Source organism: Microtus oregoni, unplaced genomic scaffold, assembly GCF_018167655.1.
Source record: "Microtus oregoni isolate MIOR12 unplaced genomic scaffold, Mior012 000001F_ref0000356, whole genome shotgun sequence".
NCBI lineage: Eukaryota > Metazoa > Chordata > Mammalia > Rodentia > Cricetidae > Microtus > Microtus oregoni.
Window position 1 is genome coordinate 85630024 of NW_024543060.1, and position 19784 is coordinate 85649807.

Here is a 19784-nt window from a genome sequence, read left to right on the forward strand (position 1 = left end):
ATTTTCAGATCCCCTTAGTGCACGATGAGCATACATATTACATAGATTGTATTTTAAAGCATATGTATCAGCATAGATACACATATACGTACCCAGACACACACTGTGTGTGTCTCCCCCACATTCATATAAGGATCAGATCAATTCTCCCCGACCCAATACCTTTCCAGGTTTCTCCCCACCCACCTTGGGCAAATACTAGGAGGAAAAGCTGTGAACTGTGGCCTTGAATGGTGTGGCTCTACCTGAGCCAGCAGTTCATTGTTTGCCCAGAGGCCAGGGACCCACAGGTCCTTGGCCGACTCTCCCGGGCTGCCTCTTTTAATTAGGTCAGAACTGGGGCAGAAAGATGAGGAAATGCCTGTCAGCTTGACCTCTTCGCCCGCTGGCGTCAGGACGGTGCTCGTGTGTGTGGACTTTTCTGGTGACGTTTCTGATGGCCCCTCTGGCAAACTGAAACGCTTAACTAAGGGTCAGGTGGAAGGAAGGCTAGTGGAAGGGAGTCCCCATGTGTGTCAGGTGGTGTGAGAGCAACTTCGGAAAGTCAGCGAAGTGCAGTGTCTGTAGAGGGTGTCAGATCCCCTGGAGCTGGAGTTATGTGTAGTGACAGGCGGACTGATGAGGGCGCTGGGTACTGAACTTGGCCCCTTTAGAAGAACAGTAAGGGCTCTTAGCATCTGGGTCTCTCTAATGCTCAGCTTTTTGATCCTTAAGCTTCCCGTGTCTGCAAACCCATGTTTGCAAGTCCCTCTCAGGTGATGCCTCTTTCGATGGTTATGAATCAGATACATTCAAGCGACCCCTTGACAAAAATACCCGATGCCTCTTTCGATGGTTATGAATCAGATACATTCAAGCGACCCCTTGACATAAATACCCGTGGAAAAGTTGTATAATTTCTTTTAACGCGTCCCAGGAATGCGCAAGCCATAATAAACACAGTACATGGTACACTCTGTGAAGCCAGGGGAGAAACTGTACTATAGCCTGAAGTCCAATCCTTCACTGACAATCAAGGCAAACAGCGTTAAAATCCACTAGCAACAATGAAAATGTCCACAACTCTTTTATAGGTGAGTGCTGGCCCAAGTGACTTACATTTTATCTGAAGGACAAGGAAACCCACAAGCTAGAAACAGGTGCGCCTACCTAAGGCTAAGAAAACTGCGCCTGGGGAAAAATTTTAAACAGATTTCCTGAGGTCAGCTCAGACGAGAAATAACAAAAGTAGGAGCAAGACACATTTGTTGAACCCCAATTTGAACCCTTCCTTTGTATCTGTAATGGCTTATATCTGCCAGTGTGGTTTGTCTGCCAAATGCAACAAGTTGGCAGAAATTTTACAATATAAAAATTCAGTAATTCCCTATGCATGTGACGATGTTTCTCTCCTCCATTATTTCTATTTTTTCTCTCCTCCCTTTCTTTCTCTCTCTCTCTCTCTCTCTCTCTCTCTCATTCTCTCTCTCTCTCATTCTCTCTCTTTCTTTTTCTTTTTAGATAGTGTCAGACTATGTAGACCAGGCTAGCCTCAAACTCCAGAGTTCTGCCTTCCTCTGCCTTCTGAGTACTGGGGTTAAAGGTGTGTGCCACCACACCTGGCTAATTTCAATTTTTTTTCATCATGAGTGTTTGTGGTTGTGTTTCTACTTCGTGAGTAGCCTTTGGGCCTTCCTCTCACATTGTCTCCCTATTTTCTAACTTCTTTTTGTGTTTTCTACCCCATCTCCTTTTTATTATAGGACATGGGGTGGAGCTAAAGGAGGTTGACTACTAACTTGCTCATGTAAAGACACTTTGTTGACTGCTTTATAGTGGATTTAAGGCGACCCCAAATCAACCTTTGTGTTTTGTGTTTTGCAGAATAAGCCTGTTTTCATGGTATAGCTTTCTGTCATTTTTTTCCCCTTTCTTTCTATTGTCGTGTTTGCTGAGCACGGAAGTCACATTCCTGTCTTTGCTTGAAAGGTACCATAGAAACCAAATAAAAGAAGTCTGGTGGTATATGCCTTTAATCCCAGCCCTGGTGTGTGTGTGTGTGTGTGTGTGTGTGTGTGTGTGTGTGTGTGTGTATGGGGGGGGGGATGGGTGGCCAGAGACAGTTGGATCTCTGAGTTAGAAGATCCTGGTTTACATAGAAAGCTCCAGGACAGCCAGGATTACATAGTGTGAGACTTTGTCTCAAGAAAAGAAAGAGGAAAAAGTCCCCAAAACATATACATACAAGTAACATTATACAGACTAAGCAGGTTGTATTTATGTATTTAGAAATACACATACCACATATGGATGTAACAAGAAGATAAAAGAGGTCATGAATTTGAAAGGGAACAAGGGCGGTTTTGAAAGAGGGAGGGGAAAGGGGAAATAATATAATTATAATTTCAAAAAAAAAAGAAAATATTTTTAAAAAGTGAATTGGAACAAATCTGATTCAAAAGTGCCTGCCAGCCTTTCTTAAACAAACCGGAGAGCTGAGAGATGGCTCAGAGGTTAGGAGAACTGATTGCTGTTCCGGAGGTCCTGAGTTCAATTCCCAGCAACCACATGATGGCTCACACCCATCTATAATGAGATCTGGTGCCCAGAACACTATATACATAATAAATTAATTAAAAAAAAACAGATGCTTTCCACAACCTTGAGCGCAGCGTGTGTAGAGGCTACCAGACTCGGGTGGAGTGGGTGAGGGTGGAGTGGATGTGGCAGACACCCAGTTCAAATCTGATTTTACCTCAACGGGTTTGGATCACAGTTGAGACCTATGCTTCACGAAGGCTGTAGGGACAAAGCAGACAGAGGCGCCAAACCAAGACCCCGCGTCTCAGCTCCATCCTTCCCTGCCCGAGGTCCCCTTCATATTAGGGACCGCCTGGTAGCAGGACCCTAGAGTCGAGCTGGCCAACCGAACAGTGCGCGGCACCCGCAGCCCTGCTTGGACGGCCGCGCGGACGCAGGACCTGCTCGGGCACCGTCAGCCCTTCGCCCCGTGCCCCTGTCGCCTCGCGGGCACAGCTCGCCCACGCTCGTCTGCTCCTGCGGTCCCACCGCAGTTCGGATCCATGCTCCCGCATAACAATGTGTCTCTGTGTATCTCTGTCTTCCTCTAACACACACACACACACACACACACACACACACACACACACACACACACAGAGTCTGCGCAGAGTCCTCTCCTAAGTCTCCACCACAGGTCCCTGGGCAGAGTTTTCCCTCACTGTCGTCCCCTGTGAGCGCCCTAACCGACTACACTTCGTCTGGCCACTGCATCTACCTGGTCCAACTTGATTTCTCCCGGTGGCTAGATTTCAGTTCTTTGATCCAAAAGTTAGGGGCTGGAGAATGAATATAATTTTTACCTCCTTCACCTAAAACCTGCAAAGCAGACTTAAAAGGACTGGCGTCCACCATAAGGTTTATTACTTTGAGCCTTTCTTGTTGACACTGCTGTCACTGTCACCAGGCTGCTAACGAGCTCCCGCCCCGCGCTGCCCCGCCCCTCCAGGGAGCCGCCTCTGGCCGGGCACTCCTGTCTTCTGCACCCGGCTAGCAGTTAGGACGACCATGGCTACTGGCCACCGCCTCCTGCTGGAGAACGCGCGGCAAGTGGTGCTGGTGTGCGCCCGGGGCGAGCGCTTCCTGACCGGGCCCGCGCTGCGCAGCCTGGCCGTGCTGGAGGGTGCCAGCCTGGTGGTGGGCTCGTGAGTATCGGGCACAGGCCGGTGGGGTCCCGGAGCTAGGAGTTCTTTCTCCAACAAAACACCTTCAGAGCATCTTCCACCGCTGATCATCGATGCCACCGTAGCTTCTAAAGTCCTGCTTGGCTTGGAGGGTTTGCTCTACCTCTTCTAGAAGATTTTGTAGTCTTTCTCTCCCTAAAACTCGGGATATTGGCTCTGGTCTGTAATCCCAACACTCGGGACACAGGTCAGTAGTTCAAGGCCATCCTTGGCTGCGTGTGGAGTTTGCGCATGAGACCGTGTCTCAGAAAGTAAACAAGAATTAATTAATTAATACTTTTAGATAACAGTAGCATCACATCCTTCTTCCCCCCTCCCTTCAGTAAGCACCTGTGGCGTCCATTATGTAGTCGGGTATAGCCGCTAGGCTCATGCCTTCAAAACCAGCACTCTGGAGGCAGCGGCAGGTAGTTCAAAGCCAGCCTGATTTGCAGAGTGAGTTTCACGACAGCCGAATGAGACCCTGTATCAACACACACACACACACACACACACGCACCCACGCACACACCCACGCACACGCACCCATTGACCTGCAAAATCTATCAAACCCTGCGTCAGGGAACTAATGCTCGCATGTAGTTTAGACACCGCTTTTTGTTGTTTTCTGAAGCAAATAAAAATGCACAAACACCACACCTTTTAAAGAGAAGGAATGGGTGCGTATTATTTTGTAGTTTTGGGTTTTTTCTCCCCACAGTAAAATCTCAAAATTCAACTAAGAATGTTTGATGGAACAACAGCAACAAAAACCCAACAAAACCTTTGGAAGATGATTTCTCGCTTCCTGTAACAACTATGCGGTTGGATGTGTGTGTTTTGTTCCAACATGACACTGGGAACCTACGATGAATGACAGCCCAGATTCTTAGAAGCTGGAGAGCTTGTGGTTAGCGTGGTTGGGACGAGAACCCAGTGATCCCAGAGTCCTCCTATACAAGCTGAGGCAGACAGAAACCTCCACCTGAGGGCTGAGCTCGTTAAAACACAAAAGCACTCCTGAGGCAGTGTGTTTTCTACAGGACCTCCCCCCCCCCCAAACTGTTTGCTCCTGACTTCCAACTGGGCATGCCCCTGAGAGAGGAGTCCTGTGCTCCGGCGTCATTTGGGGATCTAGTACTGTAGGGAACTGAACGCTGATCTTAGAGAAGAAATAGCAATCTCTTCTCCACATGGTTTGCAGTTTGTCTTTACTGTAGTGACCATCTCTTTCCTAAAAACCCAGGTCAAGTGGGAAATACAGTAAACGCTGGCTAACATGGCATCCAAAAGCATGTTTAAATCATTAATCAGATTTTTCAGGAAAATTTCCCCAAACTTAGTAACTGTTCCTTGATTTTTTTTTTCCCTCCCAGGGATGGGCTTATAAAAGCTATTGGCCCTGCGGACGTTATCCAGAGACAGTTTTCCGGAGAAACTTTTGAAGAAAGAATTGACTGCTCTGGGAAATGCATCTTACCAGGTGCTGAAGCTCTTTTTCAGAAAACTCTGGAAAGAAATGAACGGTGGTTCTAGGACAGCAAAAAGGGAAGACGATTGGTTTGGTTGTTTTTGTTTTTGTTTTTTAAAGAGCCTTAACCATAGCGTTCAAAATGTTGGTGCTCAAGAATTGAAGTTCTGCTTTGCCAGTGTGATTTCCTGTTGCATGCCCGAAAAGTGATTACAGTTCCCTCTAAGTATTTCTTGAAGCTACTTGCACCGTCCTTATAGTTCCTTCTCAAAGTAGTACAGGGTGCATTTTCTAGTCCTTGTTCTCAGTTTTGCTCAGTTAATAGGTTTGCCACCATAGCTTCAAGGTCTGCTTGGGGTGAGCACAGTTACCGAGCAAGCGGGCTGGTTATCTCTGAGGGACGTTGCATGGTGATGACTTACTCTCCTCTATTAGAACTTTCTAGATCAGCCACGTAGAGGGAATCTCACAAAATCTTGCACGCTCACCCTCCTCCAAGCGGGACGGCCACCACCATGCAGTTAGAGCACGATGATACGACAGTCAGTCACTGCTAAGCAACTCCCGTTTCTCAACTTTGGTTGCAGGACTGGTGGACGCGCACACACATCCTGTGTGGGCTGGCGAAAGGGTCCATGAGTTTGCCATGAAGGTAACCGCAAAATGAATGACAGCAACCCAAGGAAGCACAAACAGGTTCCCCCCTCTAATGACTGAATAAGGGGTCAGCCCATGCTGCATAGCTTCTTAGTGGATGTCTTTCCTTGGCTCACTGAAGAACACAAATGACAATAGAGCCGGGCGGTGGTGGCGCACGCCTTTAATCCCAGCACTCGGGAGGCAGAGGCAGGCGGATCTCTGTGAGTTCGAGGCCAGCCTGGTCTACAAGAGCTACAGGACAGGCTCCAAAACCACAGAGAAACCCTGTCTCGAAAAAACAAAAAACAAAAAAAAAACCCAAAAAACAAATGACAATAGAACCAGACTTAGTTGAAACGGCCCCAAATCTTTGTACGATGTGTAGAGCTAGCAACCAGTTGAAGAAAAGGAGTATCTGAAGGTTTTCAACTATAGACTTCTTTTTTTAAAGAACTGAGTTTAGCAACTCGGTGGGTGATTCCCCCTCCTTCCGGTTTTCTAAATCATTATTTGTAATTTTGAACAAGTTCCAAGAAATAGTTTGAAAATCGCTGTTGACTGCAGACGAACTTGGAAGAATATATTACTAACTGAAAATAAAATGTCTTACATTATTCTTTTTTTTTTCCTCTCAGAAAAAAAATGAGACTTACGAAGACCATAAAATATAGTCGTATCAGTTATAGGAACCATAGCTGGCTCCTAAAAGGAGCCATTATCATGTTGCTAAGGGGGGGGGGGGAGGGTGCAGCCTAGCAGTGACAAATTGTTTTGGAAATCAGGAAAATTCTTTTCTTCAGCTATCGTGTGCCTTCCTCAACAAGTCGGAGCTGCTTTTAAGGCAATTTTATTATTGCACTGAATTCCAGAGCTAGAAGGCACCTTAGAGGTTGTGGTCCAACTACTGTTACTGTAGGACGATGGAGAGACCTGGGAAGGGTGGGTGGAGACTAGCAGAGGATGGTGGGGGAGAGGGGCAGGTGCAAGCTTTGCACGGCTCACCCTTCTTACTGTCCAAATAACTAGTGACTACTGGGATTGTAAAAAGAGCTTCTTTATTTGCTTGAGTGACAGAACTTAGGCCCCAAACTCTGGCGCCCAAATGGCATGGAGTCTGCCCTTGGTCTTGGCTAGCAGAAAGCTGAAATAAACCCCTAAGCTTTGTTTGCTCAACCGTGCCGAGGGATGGAGACTGAGGTGGGCTTGCCTGGTTATGCACTGGGGTCAATTTAGCTGTGAAAACACTCAAATACTCCTGTATGTGAGTGTTAATTAGTTGTTAACTGCCTTCAGCTGCCCATTTGCCCAGCCGCCACCTTGGCCATCTCCACCTCTCAAGTACTTTTTGGGACTCCCTTCTGCACACCTGGGGGTGTCTTTAAGGACTAAGTGCCCCTCTTTCTGCTGTGGCTGTTAGTGCCCGTGCCCTACTGCTTCTTAAATTAACGGACTGATTGAAATAGGGTCTGGTGTAGCCCAGACTGACCTGTAATTCCCTATATAGCTGAAGTAGGCTTTGCACCTCTGATCCCCCTGCCTCCACTTCCTGCGGACTGGCATTACTGACCTGCACCATGCCTAGTTGCTTCTTAACCATCTTGTAAAATTGGTTTTACTTTATTTTTAAGTGTGTGTGTGTGTGTGTCCGCGCACACGTTATTCCACTGGAGCTGGAGTTCCAGGTGATTGCCAGCTGCCACGTAGATGCTGGCAGTGAACCCCAGTCCTCTGCAACAGCAGCCCCTGTTCTTTACCATCGAACCCCTTAATCGTCTTCTAACATCACCCTCGGAGGTAGGTTCTGCAGACCGACTTGTAACCTCCCTGAGTGAACCATGCTTTCAGTTGGCAGGAGCCACTTACATGGACATTCACCAGGCCGGAGGAGGGATCAACTTCACGGTGGAGCACACTCGCCAGGCCTCGGAGGAGGAACTCTTCTGCTCCTTCCGGCAGCGGCTGCAGTGCATGATGAGGGCCGGCACCACGCTGGTGGAGTGCAAGAGCGGATACGGCCTCAACCTGGAGACGGAGCTCAAGATGCTGCGCGTAATCGAGCGCGCCCGGCGGGAGCTGCCCCTGGACCTCTCTGCCACTTACTGCGGGGCTCACTCAGTCCTCAAGTAATCTCAGCGGCGGCGGCGGGAGTGGGGGGCGGGGTGAGGTGGCTCAGCTGTCACTTAGGTCAGACTGTCTGGAGAAGCTTCTGGAAAGATGCCCTGCTTCTAAAGGCGGGTCGTGGTGCCCATCCTGGTGGTTTAAGGAAGGGATTTCCACCCCCTCTTTAGTTTTCCTAGTGCTTTAAGGATGAAAACGGAGAAAACACTTCAAGACTTCTTTTCTTTAGAATAAGAATGGTCCCTAGCGAGGTCCTTTCAAATTAGTTATTAATTCAAATAATTTCCCAGAATAATCAATCAGCTTACACCACTGTAAAAATCCCTAGTTATTTCCTCTAGGAGATCAAATTGTGTGGTCTAAGTGTCCGCAGAAGGGCTTTTGTTAATCTCTTTGCTCACTAGCAAATATTTTCTTTTTATTAACATTTTTTAAGCCTCTGCCTTTATCTAAAGAATCTCTGCTCCTTGGCCTTATGAAGAGAACTCTGTCTCTGATGGCCTAGCTGTGCAGTTCCATTCTGTCCCAGAACTTCTAGACAGGAAGGTTCACGGCCCAGATCTGAAAGGTTCGGCGTGGTTGTCTCCAAATTCTTTTCGGCTTAATAACTGACCCTCCCTCATAGACTTACGTTACAAACAATATCTAAACTTAAGTCATTTCAATTAATTTTAATTTTTTTACTTTAATGAACTTCAAAATGTATTTTATTTGATTATATAAAACTGTATACATTTATTATATCCAAGATGCTGTTTAGAAATGCGCGTGCACTTTGAAGTGGCTTGAATCACACTAACTAACATACTAATTCATGGCAGCACTTACCACTTTGGAGGGGAAAAGGCTTCAAATCTGTCTTGGAGTAGTTTAAAAGAATACAGTATAATGTGCATTGCTATGACACCATGTTGTATGGGAATGTAATTGTTCATGCTGATAGTCCCATACGATCTTCAATCAGAGGAACCAAAAAATTAACACTAAAGTTTTGTATTAAAAGAACACCCCAGGCATGACGGTGCATGACTCTAATCCCAGGTCTCAGAGGGCAGAAACTGGTTGACCTCTGTGAGTTTGAGGCTAACCTGGTCTACACAGAAAGTTCCAGGCCAGCCAGGGCTACATAGTGAGATCCTGTCTCAAAAGAAAAAAAAGAGAGAGAGAGAGGAAGAAAGATAGAAATTCATACAGCTGATTATGTAGAAAAGAAATATAAATATTTAATATTTCCAATTATTTTTGTCTTAAGCTTTTAGCATTTCAATTTTTTTAAGTTACTGAAGTTTGAACTGAGACTTTTGAAAGAGCCTGTCTTAGGAAGTTGTAGACGATTTGAAGTAGAGTTTAAAGCATGGGACAGTCTGCTTTTTAAATATTTTTTTTTTAAGTATTGAAACTTGAGTCTAAGTGCAGCTTACCGGCTAGCAAAGTGATTTTAAGGGTGTTTCTTAACTCTTCCAAACATGAACAACACGCGTGCAATAAAGAATTATACACACCCTGCTCTACGTCACTGGTGTGAGACACAGAAATAGCTTGTGTAAACACCCTGCTTGTTGACCTCTGAGGGTTCACCTCCATGTTTTGCTGAGTGCGAGCCGCCAGGCCTAACAGGGGGCTGGAGTTTTAGGGAAACTATCTCCAGCTTCCCATGAGCCTCTGAAGGCTGCATCTCAATTCCCACTGATTTACCCTCATGCACAGATCAAAATCAAACCATGTGTCTAATGTTCTGGAGCAGGAAGGAGTTGGGGCACTCCGTGTCTGGCTGATTTCAAATGCTCTGTCTGCCCCTGCTCATTGCTAACAACTCCCAAGGTTTACAAAGTGTTTCTTCTCCTCGCTCCACCCCTTTCACAAGGCAGGATGCTTAGGTAAAGGCGACAGGAAAACTTGTGAATAGAGAAGAAAAAGGAAGAACGATAGCTGGGGCTCTGGGTGGCCTCTAAGTGTCCTTGATAGAGAAATTCAGCTTCACAGCTAGGGGCCTGCTGACGTCCCCAAAGGTCACGCAGCCTAGTCCTCCAGACGGAAGTCTCATCACCACCCCGGCTATGTGAGCATGCACAATTGCCAAGTGCTCTGGCTTCTCTTCTGGACTTTTTCTCTTCCTTTCTGAAGCTTAAGCTCACTTGCCTATACTGTTTATTATCCTTCTTTTATTAAACTATATATAGTCTTTAATGTATCTATAATACACATAATAAGGAGATTATTAAGCAATGCATTGCACATCACAAATATTAAAGAACATGTGTGAACACGTATGAAGACTATGCCCATGCTTATCTCATTTTCTTCCACTAGAGGGAAAACTGTCATTGAGGCCACTGATGACATCATCAATAACCACCTGCCAAGGCTGAGGGAACTCAGCAGAAACGGGGACCTACACATTGACAACATAGACGTGTTCTGTGAGAAGGGTGTCTTTGATCTGGATACCACCCGAAGGATTCTTGAGGGTGGAAAAAAGATGGGGTTACAGATCAACTTCCACGGGGATGAACTCCACCCGATGAAGGCCGCGGAGGTATGACTGACAGTCGGCTCTTTCCTGCACGCCTGCAAAAGGAGCGATTCATGGGGGCTAGAGAGATGGCTCAGAGGTTAGGAGCACTGGCTGCTCTTCCAGAGGACCTGAGTTCAATGCCCAGCACCCACATGGTGGTTCACAGCCATCTATAATAAGATCTGGTGCCCTGCTCTGGCCTGCAGGCATGTTTAACAAATACGTGTTTAAAAAAAATTATTTATTGGAGCCACGACGTGGTGGCACACACCTTTAATCCCAGCAGTCTACAGAGCTAGTTCCAGGAGAGCTAGGGCTGTTACACAGAGAAAAACTCTGTTTGAAAAAACAAACAAACCAAAAAGCCCTGTGAAAAAGAAAGAGAAAAAGAAGGAAGGAAGGAAGGAAGGAAGGAAGGAAAGAAGGAAGGAAAGAAGGAAGGAAAGAAGGACAAAGAGGGGCCAGTGCCTGAGAAACGATACTTGAGGTTGTCTTCTGACCTCCACACATACACACTCACACGCACACACACACAGAGACAAACACACATTTATACACAATCCCAACAGATACACACGGAGACACTCACACATGTTGTAGAAGCTGCGGGGCTGCATTCTGCCACCCAGCTCCCCGCCACTGGCTAGGTTTACCCGAAATAACAACATACAAACTGTATTCATTTAAACACTGCTTGGCCCATTATATCTAGCCTCTTCTCGGCTAACTCTCGCACCTGGACTAGCCCATTTCTAATGATCTGTGTGTAGCACCCCAAGATGCGCTTACCGGGAAGATTCTACCCTACATTCATCCTGGGTCAGAGGTTCATCGCATCTGCCCGGGAGAGGGGAGCATGGCCCTGAGCTCACTTCCTCTTCCTCCCAGCATTCTGTTCTGTTTACTCCTCCCACCTATGTTTTAACCTATGAGGGCCAAGCAGTTTCTTTATTTTTTAACCAATGACCTTCCTCCATCACACACACATACATGCACACACAGACACTCATGCAGAGACATGCACACGAGGCATACACATAGACACAGACACACACAGACATACACGCATGGAAGGATCCACACAGGCACGTGTGCATTCATAGCTACACCCAGGCTGGGACACACACAACTTATTTCTGCTTGCCCATCATTCCCTGTGGCGGCTGTTGCTCTGTGGCCGCCGAGCAGGGGCTTGAGCGCTGTGCTACCCCTAGCCTGATTATTTCCTTTATTGTCTCCTATGACTTCTATTATAGTTACAGTGGAGAGAAGCATCCCTGTGATCTCCTTTGCTAAATCCAAGTCATGTTGTGGTCAGCACACGAATTAGCCACTTCTCTTTCGCTGTGACAGCCTCCCAGCTGCAGTAGCTTTAGAGGGAAGGGCTCATGGTTTTGGGGACACAGTCAGTTGTGGTGGAGAAGATGTGGCAGTCATGGTCAGGAAGCGGGGGGGGGGGATGCTGGGACTCCGCTTACTTTTTCCCTTTATTCAATCCGAGGCCCCATTCTGTGGGATCGCGTTACCCACATCCAGGGAGAGGCTTTGCCCCTCAGGTGAACCTCGTTGGAAACGCTGTCACAGACACGCACAGAGTTTTTGTCTCCAACGTGACTTTGAATCTGGTCACCTGTGCTGGTTAGTTTAGTTTAGCTTTGTCAATCTGATACAAGCTAGAGTCTTCTAACAGTAGGGAACCCCTCTTGAGAAAATGCCTCCGTAAGAGCCAACTGTAGAACGTTTTCTTAAATAGTGATTGGCGGGGGAGGGCCCAGCCCACTGTGTTACCCTCCTTGGACTAGTAGTCCAGGGTTCTATAAGAAAGCAGGCTGAGCAAGTCTTGATGAGCAAGCCAGTAAGCAGTGCCCCTCCATGACCTCGGCTTCAGCTCCCACTTCCAGGTACCTGCCCTGTTCAGGTCCCTGTGCTGACTTCCTTTGATGATACAGTGATGTGGAAGTACAATCCAAATTACTCATCCCTCCATTAGTTTTGACCACGGTGTTTCATCACCATAGTAATCCCAAGTAAGACGAGGTATAGAGTGTTGCTCTTAGTACGGATTCTGGCCTCTGGATATGGGTACCAAAACTGAACCCTCCATATCTCTCCAACTTTCTTGCATCTTTTTTACCTCCTCTGCCTCTCTGTTGTTAACCAAGCACAACAGACTACTTTTAACATCCTCCGCTTTGAACACACTGTTTCTCTAATCTGGATAATCCACATTCTCATCCACGTTTTTCCTTGGCTGCTACTTCTCTGGAACCCCACCCCAAATGTACTTAATGTTAGATGGTGGCTTCGCCCTGTTTTTCCCCCACTGACTAAGCTTGCACCCGACTCTTGGAGCTCCCTATCCCTGGAGGTCAGTACAGGGCCTAGGGTACAGATGTGTAATGTTTGCATGCAAGGGTTTGCTGAGTTTGTGGAATGACTGTGATCTCAGTGGTCAGTGAGTTCCTATTGGTCAGAGAAAGCAAAAAAACAAAATCTCTCTCTATTGTTTTGACTGGCCTGGAACTCACTAGGTAGCCAGCCAAGGCTGGCCACTCTCCTGCCTCACTCTTCCCAGTGCTTGGATCACAGATGTGAGCCACCATACCCCACCTGAAGACGAGTTTTTACCAACATGCTAATTTTCCAATGGCGGTCCGTGACAGACCTAATATATATTTGGGGACCTGTGCTCATTAGAAATGGTTGACAAGAATCTCCACAAAGCAGAGGAAGTAGGGTCATGTATGGAACTGTTGTATGTTAAACCTTTCCCTGTCTGCCCATTCTGCCTAGCTTGGGGCTGAACTGGGAGCACAGGCGATCAGTCATCTGGAGGAAGTAAGTGACGAAGGCATCGCTGCCATGGCTGCCGCTAAGTGTTCCGCTGTCCTTCTACCTACCACGGCCTACATGCTGAGGTAAGGGCCTTTCTCACCCTGACACGTTGCCTTCAACCACGGGTTGTGAGGCTGGAGACTCCAGGGGTGCCTAGGCGTTGCTGCCTATGATCTCGCGAGAACATATGATGCAGAAACTCGGATGCCAAGGGATGCTGTAGTAGTGGTACAAAGCCATCATCCTAAAGGTGCAAACAACAAACGAGTCTGGGAAACGGGAGGGCAGTGCTAATGCTCTCCTCCCCTCCACCATGTACCCTGGAGCTTTCTTTCCTCTTCTAGAACAGGAAATGTCCCCTTTGTTCTTGCAAAAGCGCCAGCTGGAGACAGACACCTTTCCCCTCTTCCCTTAGGTTGAAGCAGCCTAGAGCCAGGAAGATGCTCGAGGAGAGAGTCATAGTTGCCCTGGGCAGTGATTTCAACCCCAATGCCTACTGCTTTTCAATGGTAATTACTTCTAAGATACTTTATTTTCTGAACAGAGTAAACGGTGGAATACATAAATGTTTAAAATTTTCATTCGTTGTGAAAACGTATTTAAAGATCTAAAATGATTTCTCTGAGAAGAGGAAAAGGGTACAGGCAGTGGTTTAATTGAATTTTTCTGCCCACACGAATGCACCCAGGACTGAAGAGATAAATCTCAATTTGAATTGTCTTCTGATTCAGCTTTAGGCTAAGGTTTATAATAAGACATTTTCCTTCTCTGGGCATAACGGAGACAACGAGGCTTTAGTGGGTGAGGGTGGAGGCAAACACAGCAAAGGTTCCTGAAAACTTGTAATATTAAATATACAGTATTATTCAATAATAAAGTTTAAGAATCTCATTTATAAAATTGCATCTTCCCATAGCGACTGAGCTACATATTACTTATATGTGTATAGCATAATATATAATACATTACACAGTATATACATATATGTATATATGTATGTGTATAGATTTATATATTTATCTTTATATATTTGTATATGTACACATACATACATACTTTTGGGGGGAAGAGGAGTGGAAGCAACCCTGGAGCCTCTTGCACACTAAGCACAAACTCTATCTGAGCTATTCCTACTGGACACACATTTAATCGCCTTTGCTTGTGCTGTGGAGAAGCATCCTGACTTGTAATGGCTGCTCCTCCAATGCCTTCTCTTCCTGCCTTAGCCGATGGTCATGCACCTGGCCTGTGTGAACATGAGAATGTCCATGCCCGAGGCCTTGGCCGCTGCCACCATCAACGCAGCTTACGCGCTGGGGAAGTCTCACACACACGGATCTTTGGAAGTTGGCAAGCAGGGGGATGTCGTCATCATCAATGCCTCCAGGTGAGGGGCCTCCCGAGCGAGTACCCTCCGCAGCAACTAGTCTTGTTTGATGCACGTGCGGGCAAGTGTTAGGACCCTTTCTGCTTGCTATTAGTAAGTATCAGGTAGATGGCAGACTATCCAGCCCCCTCTGTCTTTACCCCTTGCCAAGCAGAAGCCACCGTGAGGTCTTCAACTACACAGCAAAGCAAGTCCACAAATCTTCAGATCTCTCCAGGTGCCGTGCATCTTTCAGGGCCTCCAATTGTTGCTGTTTCCCTGGACTTCGGACTTGCCCCCGAGTCTGTGTGTTTGAGTTTGTGCTTGGCTCCTGACCTTTCGCTCATTCTCTTTTCTCCTTATCACTCCGGCTCTGACTTATTCTTTCTCTGACTCCAAATGGTTCTCAATCTCAATGCCTCCACTCGGCTGCTCTGTTCCTGAGTTCTTAGTTCTCACCCGAGGTGTCTGACCTGGGCCTCCCAGGCTACAAGTTGGATCCTAACGTCTAAATCCAGATGCTGGCAATGTTATGTCTCTTTTACTCCCATGAGCTTATCACAGCCCTCGGGGACCCATGTTCTAGAGAAGATAGCAACCCCATAATGTCACTCCTGGAAGAACCGCCTCCTTCCATCAAAGATCAAGTGCGCATGCCACCCATGAATCAGTTTTGAAAAGTTCAGGAGCGGGAGACCTGGCTCCGTTCATATCAAACCCTTGCCCTCTGAATATGAGGACCTGAAATTTATCCCCAGTGCCCACAATAAAAGCCAGGCTTGGGACGGTGGGCCTGTGTGCTCAGCCCTGGGGACACTGAGGCAGGGGGGCTCCCCTGGGGCTGGCTGAGCAGACAGTCTAGTCAAACTGAGGGACTCCAGGTTTAGTGACAGACCTACCTCAAAAAGCAAGGTGGGCAGTGATTCAAGAAGACAGCTGGTGTGTCCTATTGGCCTCCATGTGGACTCACACAGGTGAGCAGCCATAGTCCATGTGTGTACTCATACACGTGAATACACACACACTCACACACACTCACACACACTGCTTGTCAGCTCTCTCATTTTTATTCAATACAGGACATACACACACACACACACACACACACACACACACACACTGCTTGTCAGTTCCCAGCTCTCTTATTTTTATTCAATACAGGACATACACACAGACACACACACACACACACTGCTCGCCAGTGCTCAGCTCTCTGTAGAAATAGGAGCGGCGGGCTGCTTCCCGCCACCCGGCTAGCTTTACCCGGAATAATTACACAGAAACTGTATTCTTTTAAACACCGCCTGGCCCATATCTCTGTTCTCTTACTGGCTAATTCTCACATCTTGATTAACCCCTTTTTAATAATCGGTGTAGCACCACGAGGTGGTGGCTTACCGGAAAGGATCTTAACCTGCGTCCATCTTGGAGAGGAGAGCTATATCGTCTGTGACTCACTTCCCTTCTTCCCAGCATTCTGTTCTGTCTACTCGGCCTGTCTAAGCTGCTGACCTATCAAAAGCCAAGGCAGTTTCTTTATCAACCAATGAAAGTAACACATAGGCAAATGACCCTCCTCCATCAGCTCTCTCCTTTTCATTCAGTACAGAACATGGACACATACACGCAGACACACACGGACACACACACACACACACACACACACACACGTGCAGAATTCACTTTAAATTCACTGACACACTGGTGCTTTTGATTTGCACACACTGAAGCGACTGTTTGCTTTCTTTCTAGATGGGAACATTTGATTTACCAGTTCGGAGGCCATCACGAATTAATTGACTATGTTATAGCTAAAGGAAAAGTCATCTACAAAAAGTGACAGAGCTAGACCAATGAGATAGCTCAGTGGGTAAAGTCTCCTGTCACCAAGGCTGCTGACCGGAGTTCAATCCCTGGGACTCACATGGTGGGAGGAGAGAACTCCTAAGAGTTACTCTCTGACCTCCAGAAGCTCACTGTGATGTGTACCCGACTCCTCCGCTCCCCGCGACGCTGCCACGTAAATAAATGTAGTAATATAAGAATGTATTCTAATAATGATAGGTCTGGAAGGAAAGAGAAGACGCTTTCTCTGTATCAATTAAATCTACATAAGTTACAGCACTTCCGTAGTTTGCCAGAACCACGTCATTTCAACCTAATCGTATGTCACACCCTACTGTTAGCTTGAAAACTCAAGGGATTAGCTTATTTGACTTGAATGTGTGTGCCTGGATGTGTAAACAGGCAAACCTATTGGGATACAATGTAGAGTCGTTTCTCAAAGGCTGGCTACAGATATTCTGGGGTGGGTATGATGAGATAGCTCTGCTCCTCTGTGGAGAAACACACTTGTCCTGAGAGTTTCGTTTTGTTTTTGAAAGTGATCTGCCCCGATGAGGCCAACGGGACCATTTCCTCAGAAACAAACAGAATCTTCTCTCCCCACAGTTTGTCTTTTGAGATGCTTTCTAGTCTGGGGCAGAAAGTGGCCTTCCATTTTTAACATCTTGTCAGCCTTTGGAATGAAGCTTCATCACAGAGTTGAATACTTGATATCTTGCACAGACATGAAAAATCTCCTATATGAATGCATTTTTATTAACACCGACGAAGTAGCTTTAAAAAAAATCTTCCTGCTAAAGCCTTTTCATATCACAAAGCTATGGAAAGGGTTTTATTGTATAAATATTGCCACCATTGCTCCTGCAGCCCCGGAAGTAGTACAGCAGTGTTGTCTACAGCGTGTTTGGATTTCAAAGAACAAATCACAAAATCATTTGCAGAGGGAATGATTAGTTGTATAAACTGGTATCTCTCACGCCACATCGGCTTACTTGGAAACCTGTAAAACTGTTTCTGTGATCTTTGTGATCGTAGCATTATCGAACACTGTCCAATTTACAAAGTAGTGATTTCACAAATAAACATTAGTTGCCAAACCATCGTCAAATTTGGAGCCTGAATTAATGAGGTGCTCCGTTCCGTATAAGCGAAGACTACCGCATTAGGTAGAGTTTGCTGTCGTGGTCATATACCTGGGGCACGCTAGGTGTGGAGTGAAGAGGCTCATTCAGCTCACAATTGTGTCTTCTGTTCAAGCTCCAAATCGTGGGGCACGAGCTTGGGAGAGCACCCACCCCTGGCGCTGAGTCAACTCGCGGCGGATTGCAGTGGGGGGAGGGCGTGGTGAATGAGAAAGCAACCACACCTGCCCCTACTCCAGAAGAGACTAAGTGGGGTCAAATCTAGGCTTTGATAGCAAAACCTCTAAACAACCATCTACGTCCCAGGGGAAATGCCTTAGCGTCCCCCCTTCCCCAACTATTTTGTTTTGTAGCCCTGGCTGTCCCAGAATTCTCTCTCTCTTTAGACCACGCTGGCCTAGAACAGAGATCCACCTTCCCAAATGATGGCATTAGAGGCGTGCACCGCCACCTGGTGTCTTTGGCTCTTTCACAGACAACTCCTACCACATGTGAGCCAGAGTGGTGGTAGACACCTGAAATTCTCACACTGGGGAGTGGAGGTAGGAGGATTCCGAGTTCCAGGCTCGTAACCTGGGCTACACAGTGAGACTCTGTCGCAAACACAAACAAAACAAAATGAAAAATCACAGAAAGGAGAAAGAAAATAACCCAAAAGGTTTTCAGGTCATATTAGTTCAAGTCAACTTAACTTTTTGCCTGCTAAGAAGTTTTCGCCTTTGGGAGGCAGTAGCACCCTTCTGAGAAGAGAATGTGTGGGCTGGGTGCTGTGCAGGACAGGAGAGCTAATAGATCTGAAAAAAGACACACACACACACACACACACACACACACACACTAACACGCACGCACGCATGAGGCTTTGATCGCCGTGAGTTCTTTCATCTACCTGGAAAATGTAGAGATTGCTCCCTTTCTGTCTGAAGTTCTAAGTCTAAGCTGGGCATCGCCTTCAGAGAATTTGTGATCCTGCTAGGGCTAAGATGAACATTAGAAAGTAAAACCTTAAAAGCTTGCTCCCTTAAAAAAAAAATAATAACCCATGGGCTCAGTGGTTAAGAGCACCGCCTGCTCTTCTAAAGGTCCTGACTTCAATTCCCAGCAGCCACATGGTGGCTCACAACCATCTGTAATGAGATCTGGCGCCCTCTTCTGGCCTGCAGACATGCTTGCAGGCAGAATACTGTATACACAATAAACAAATCTATAACCAAACCAGAGCTCGAGCTCATTTCTGCCTTACCTAACAATCTCAAAATAAAATAGTTGGGAATACATAGTTCAGTGGTAGAGCACTTGCCTAGAATGTATGAGACCCTAAATTCAGTACCAAGGGAGGAAGGAATGAAGAGAAGGAGGGAAGTAAAGAAACAGAGATGGAGTGAAGAAACAGCCTCTTTAACTCACCGTTGGAAATTTAGAAGCAGGGCGACCCCTTTTGGTATCCACAGCAAGTCAGCCACAGGATAACCTAGATTCCTGCTCTGCCACCCAGCAATGCCCTGGATCTGGCTGTCAGTCAACTCTGGGTTTCTTCATCCAGGGCAAGCAGGAGAGAAAGATGACTTCCCTGGCTCCAGGAAAGAGAAAATGCCTTCTCCAAAGTTGTCCATGCCGTAAGCTCCGTTGCAATCCCAGGCTTTCCTTGAACGAAGCGGTAGCAAAATGGAGGGACCGTTTACACCAAGCAGGGTCTCCTCTGAGCCGAGTGAACGCTCTCGCCTTTGTTTCCAGCGTTCACATCTAATACATGAATGCCTTGAACTAAGAATACCCAAAAGGGCAAAATGATCAATTGCTTATTTATTCATTTTTAATCAGTTGTTTATGACAGTTGTTCTCAACCTTCCTAATGTTGCAACCTTTTAGTACAGTTCCTCATGCTGTGGTGACCCCCCCCCCCCCGTATAAAGTTATTTCTGTTGCTACTTCATAACTGTAATTTTGCTATCATTATGAATTGCAATGTAAATATTTGTGTTGTCTGATGGTTTTAAGTAACCCCCCCCTCCATGGAAGAGTTGTTCAACTTCCAAAGGGGTCCTGACCCATAGCTTTATGATAACATGATACCTAATAAAAGTGTTACAATGGCCAGACCCAAAAATAAAACACAAGTAAAATTGTACGA

At 46.5% G+C, this 19784-nt stretch overlaps 1 protein-coding gene across 1 annotated transcript; it reads left to right on the top strand.

The window, feature by feature from the left end:
* The first annotated feature begins 3567 nt into the window (after positions 1-3567).
* On the top strand, positions 3568-17619 carry Amdhd1 (amidohydrolase domain containing 1). Its single transcript, XM_041673300.1, has 9 exons — positions 3568-3704; positions 5099-5205; positions 5781-5845; positions 7678-7955; positions 10261-10486; positions 13259-13383; positions 13716-13809; positions 14527-14687; positions 16419-17619. The coding sequence occupies exons 1-9, from the start codon at positions 3568-3570 to the stop codon at positions 16504-16506; spliced, it is 1281 nt and encodes a 426-aa protein (XP_041529234.1). The 3' UTR covers positions 16507-17619.
* The last annotated feature ends 2165 nt before the right edge of the window (positions 17620-19784 follow it).

Coding starts and splice junctions, on each gene's coding strand:
- Amdhd1 (XM_041673300.1), top strand. CDS start 3,568: ATGGCTACTGGCCACCGCCTCCTGCTGGAGAACGCGCGGCAAGTGGTG. Junction 5,846..7,677: donor TCCATGAGTTTGCCATGAAG/GTAACCGCAAAA, acceptor CCATGCTTTCAG/TTGGCAGGAGCCACTTACAT. Junction 13,384..13,715: donor ACCACGGCCTACATGCTGAG/GTAAGGGCCTTT, acceptor CTCTTCCCTTAG/GTTGAAGCAGCCTAGAGCCA.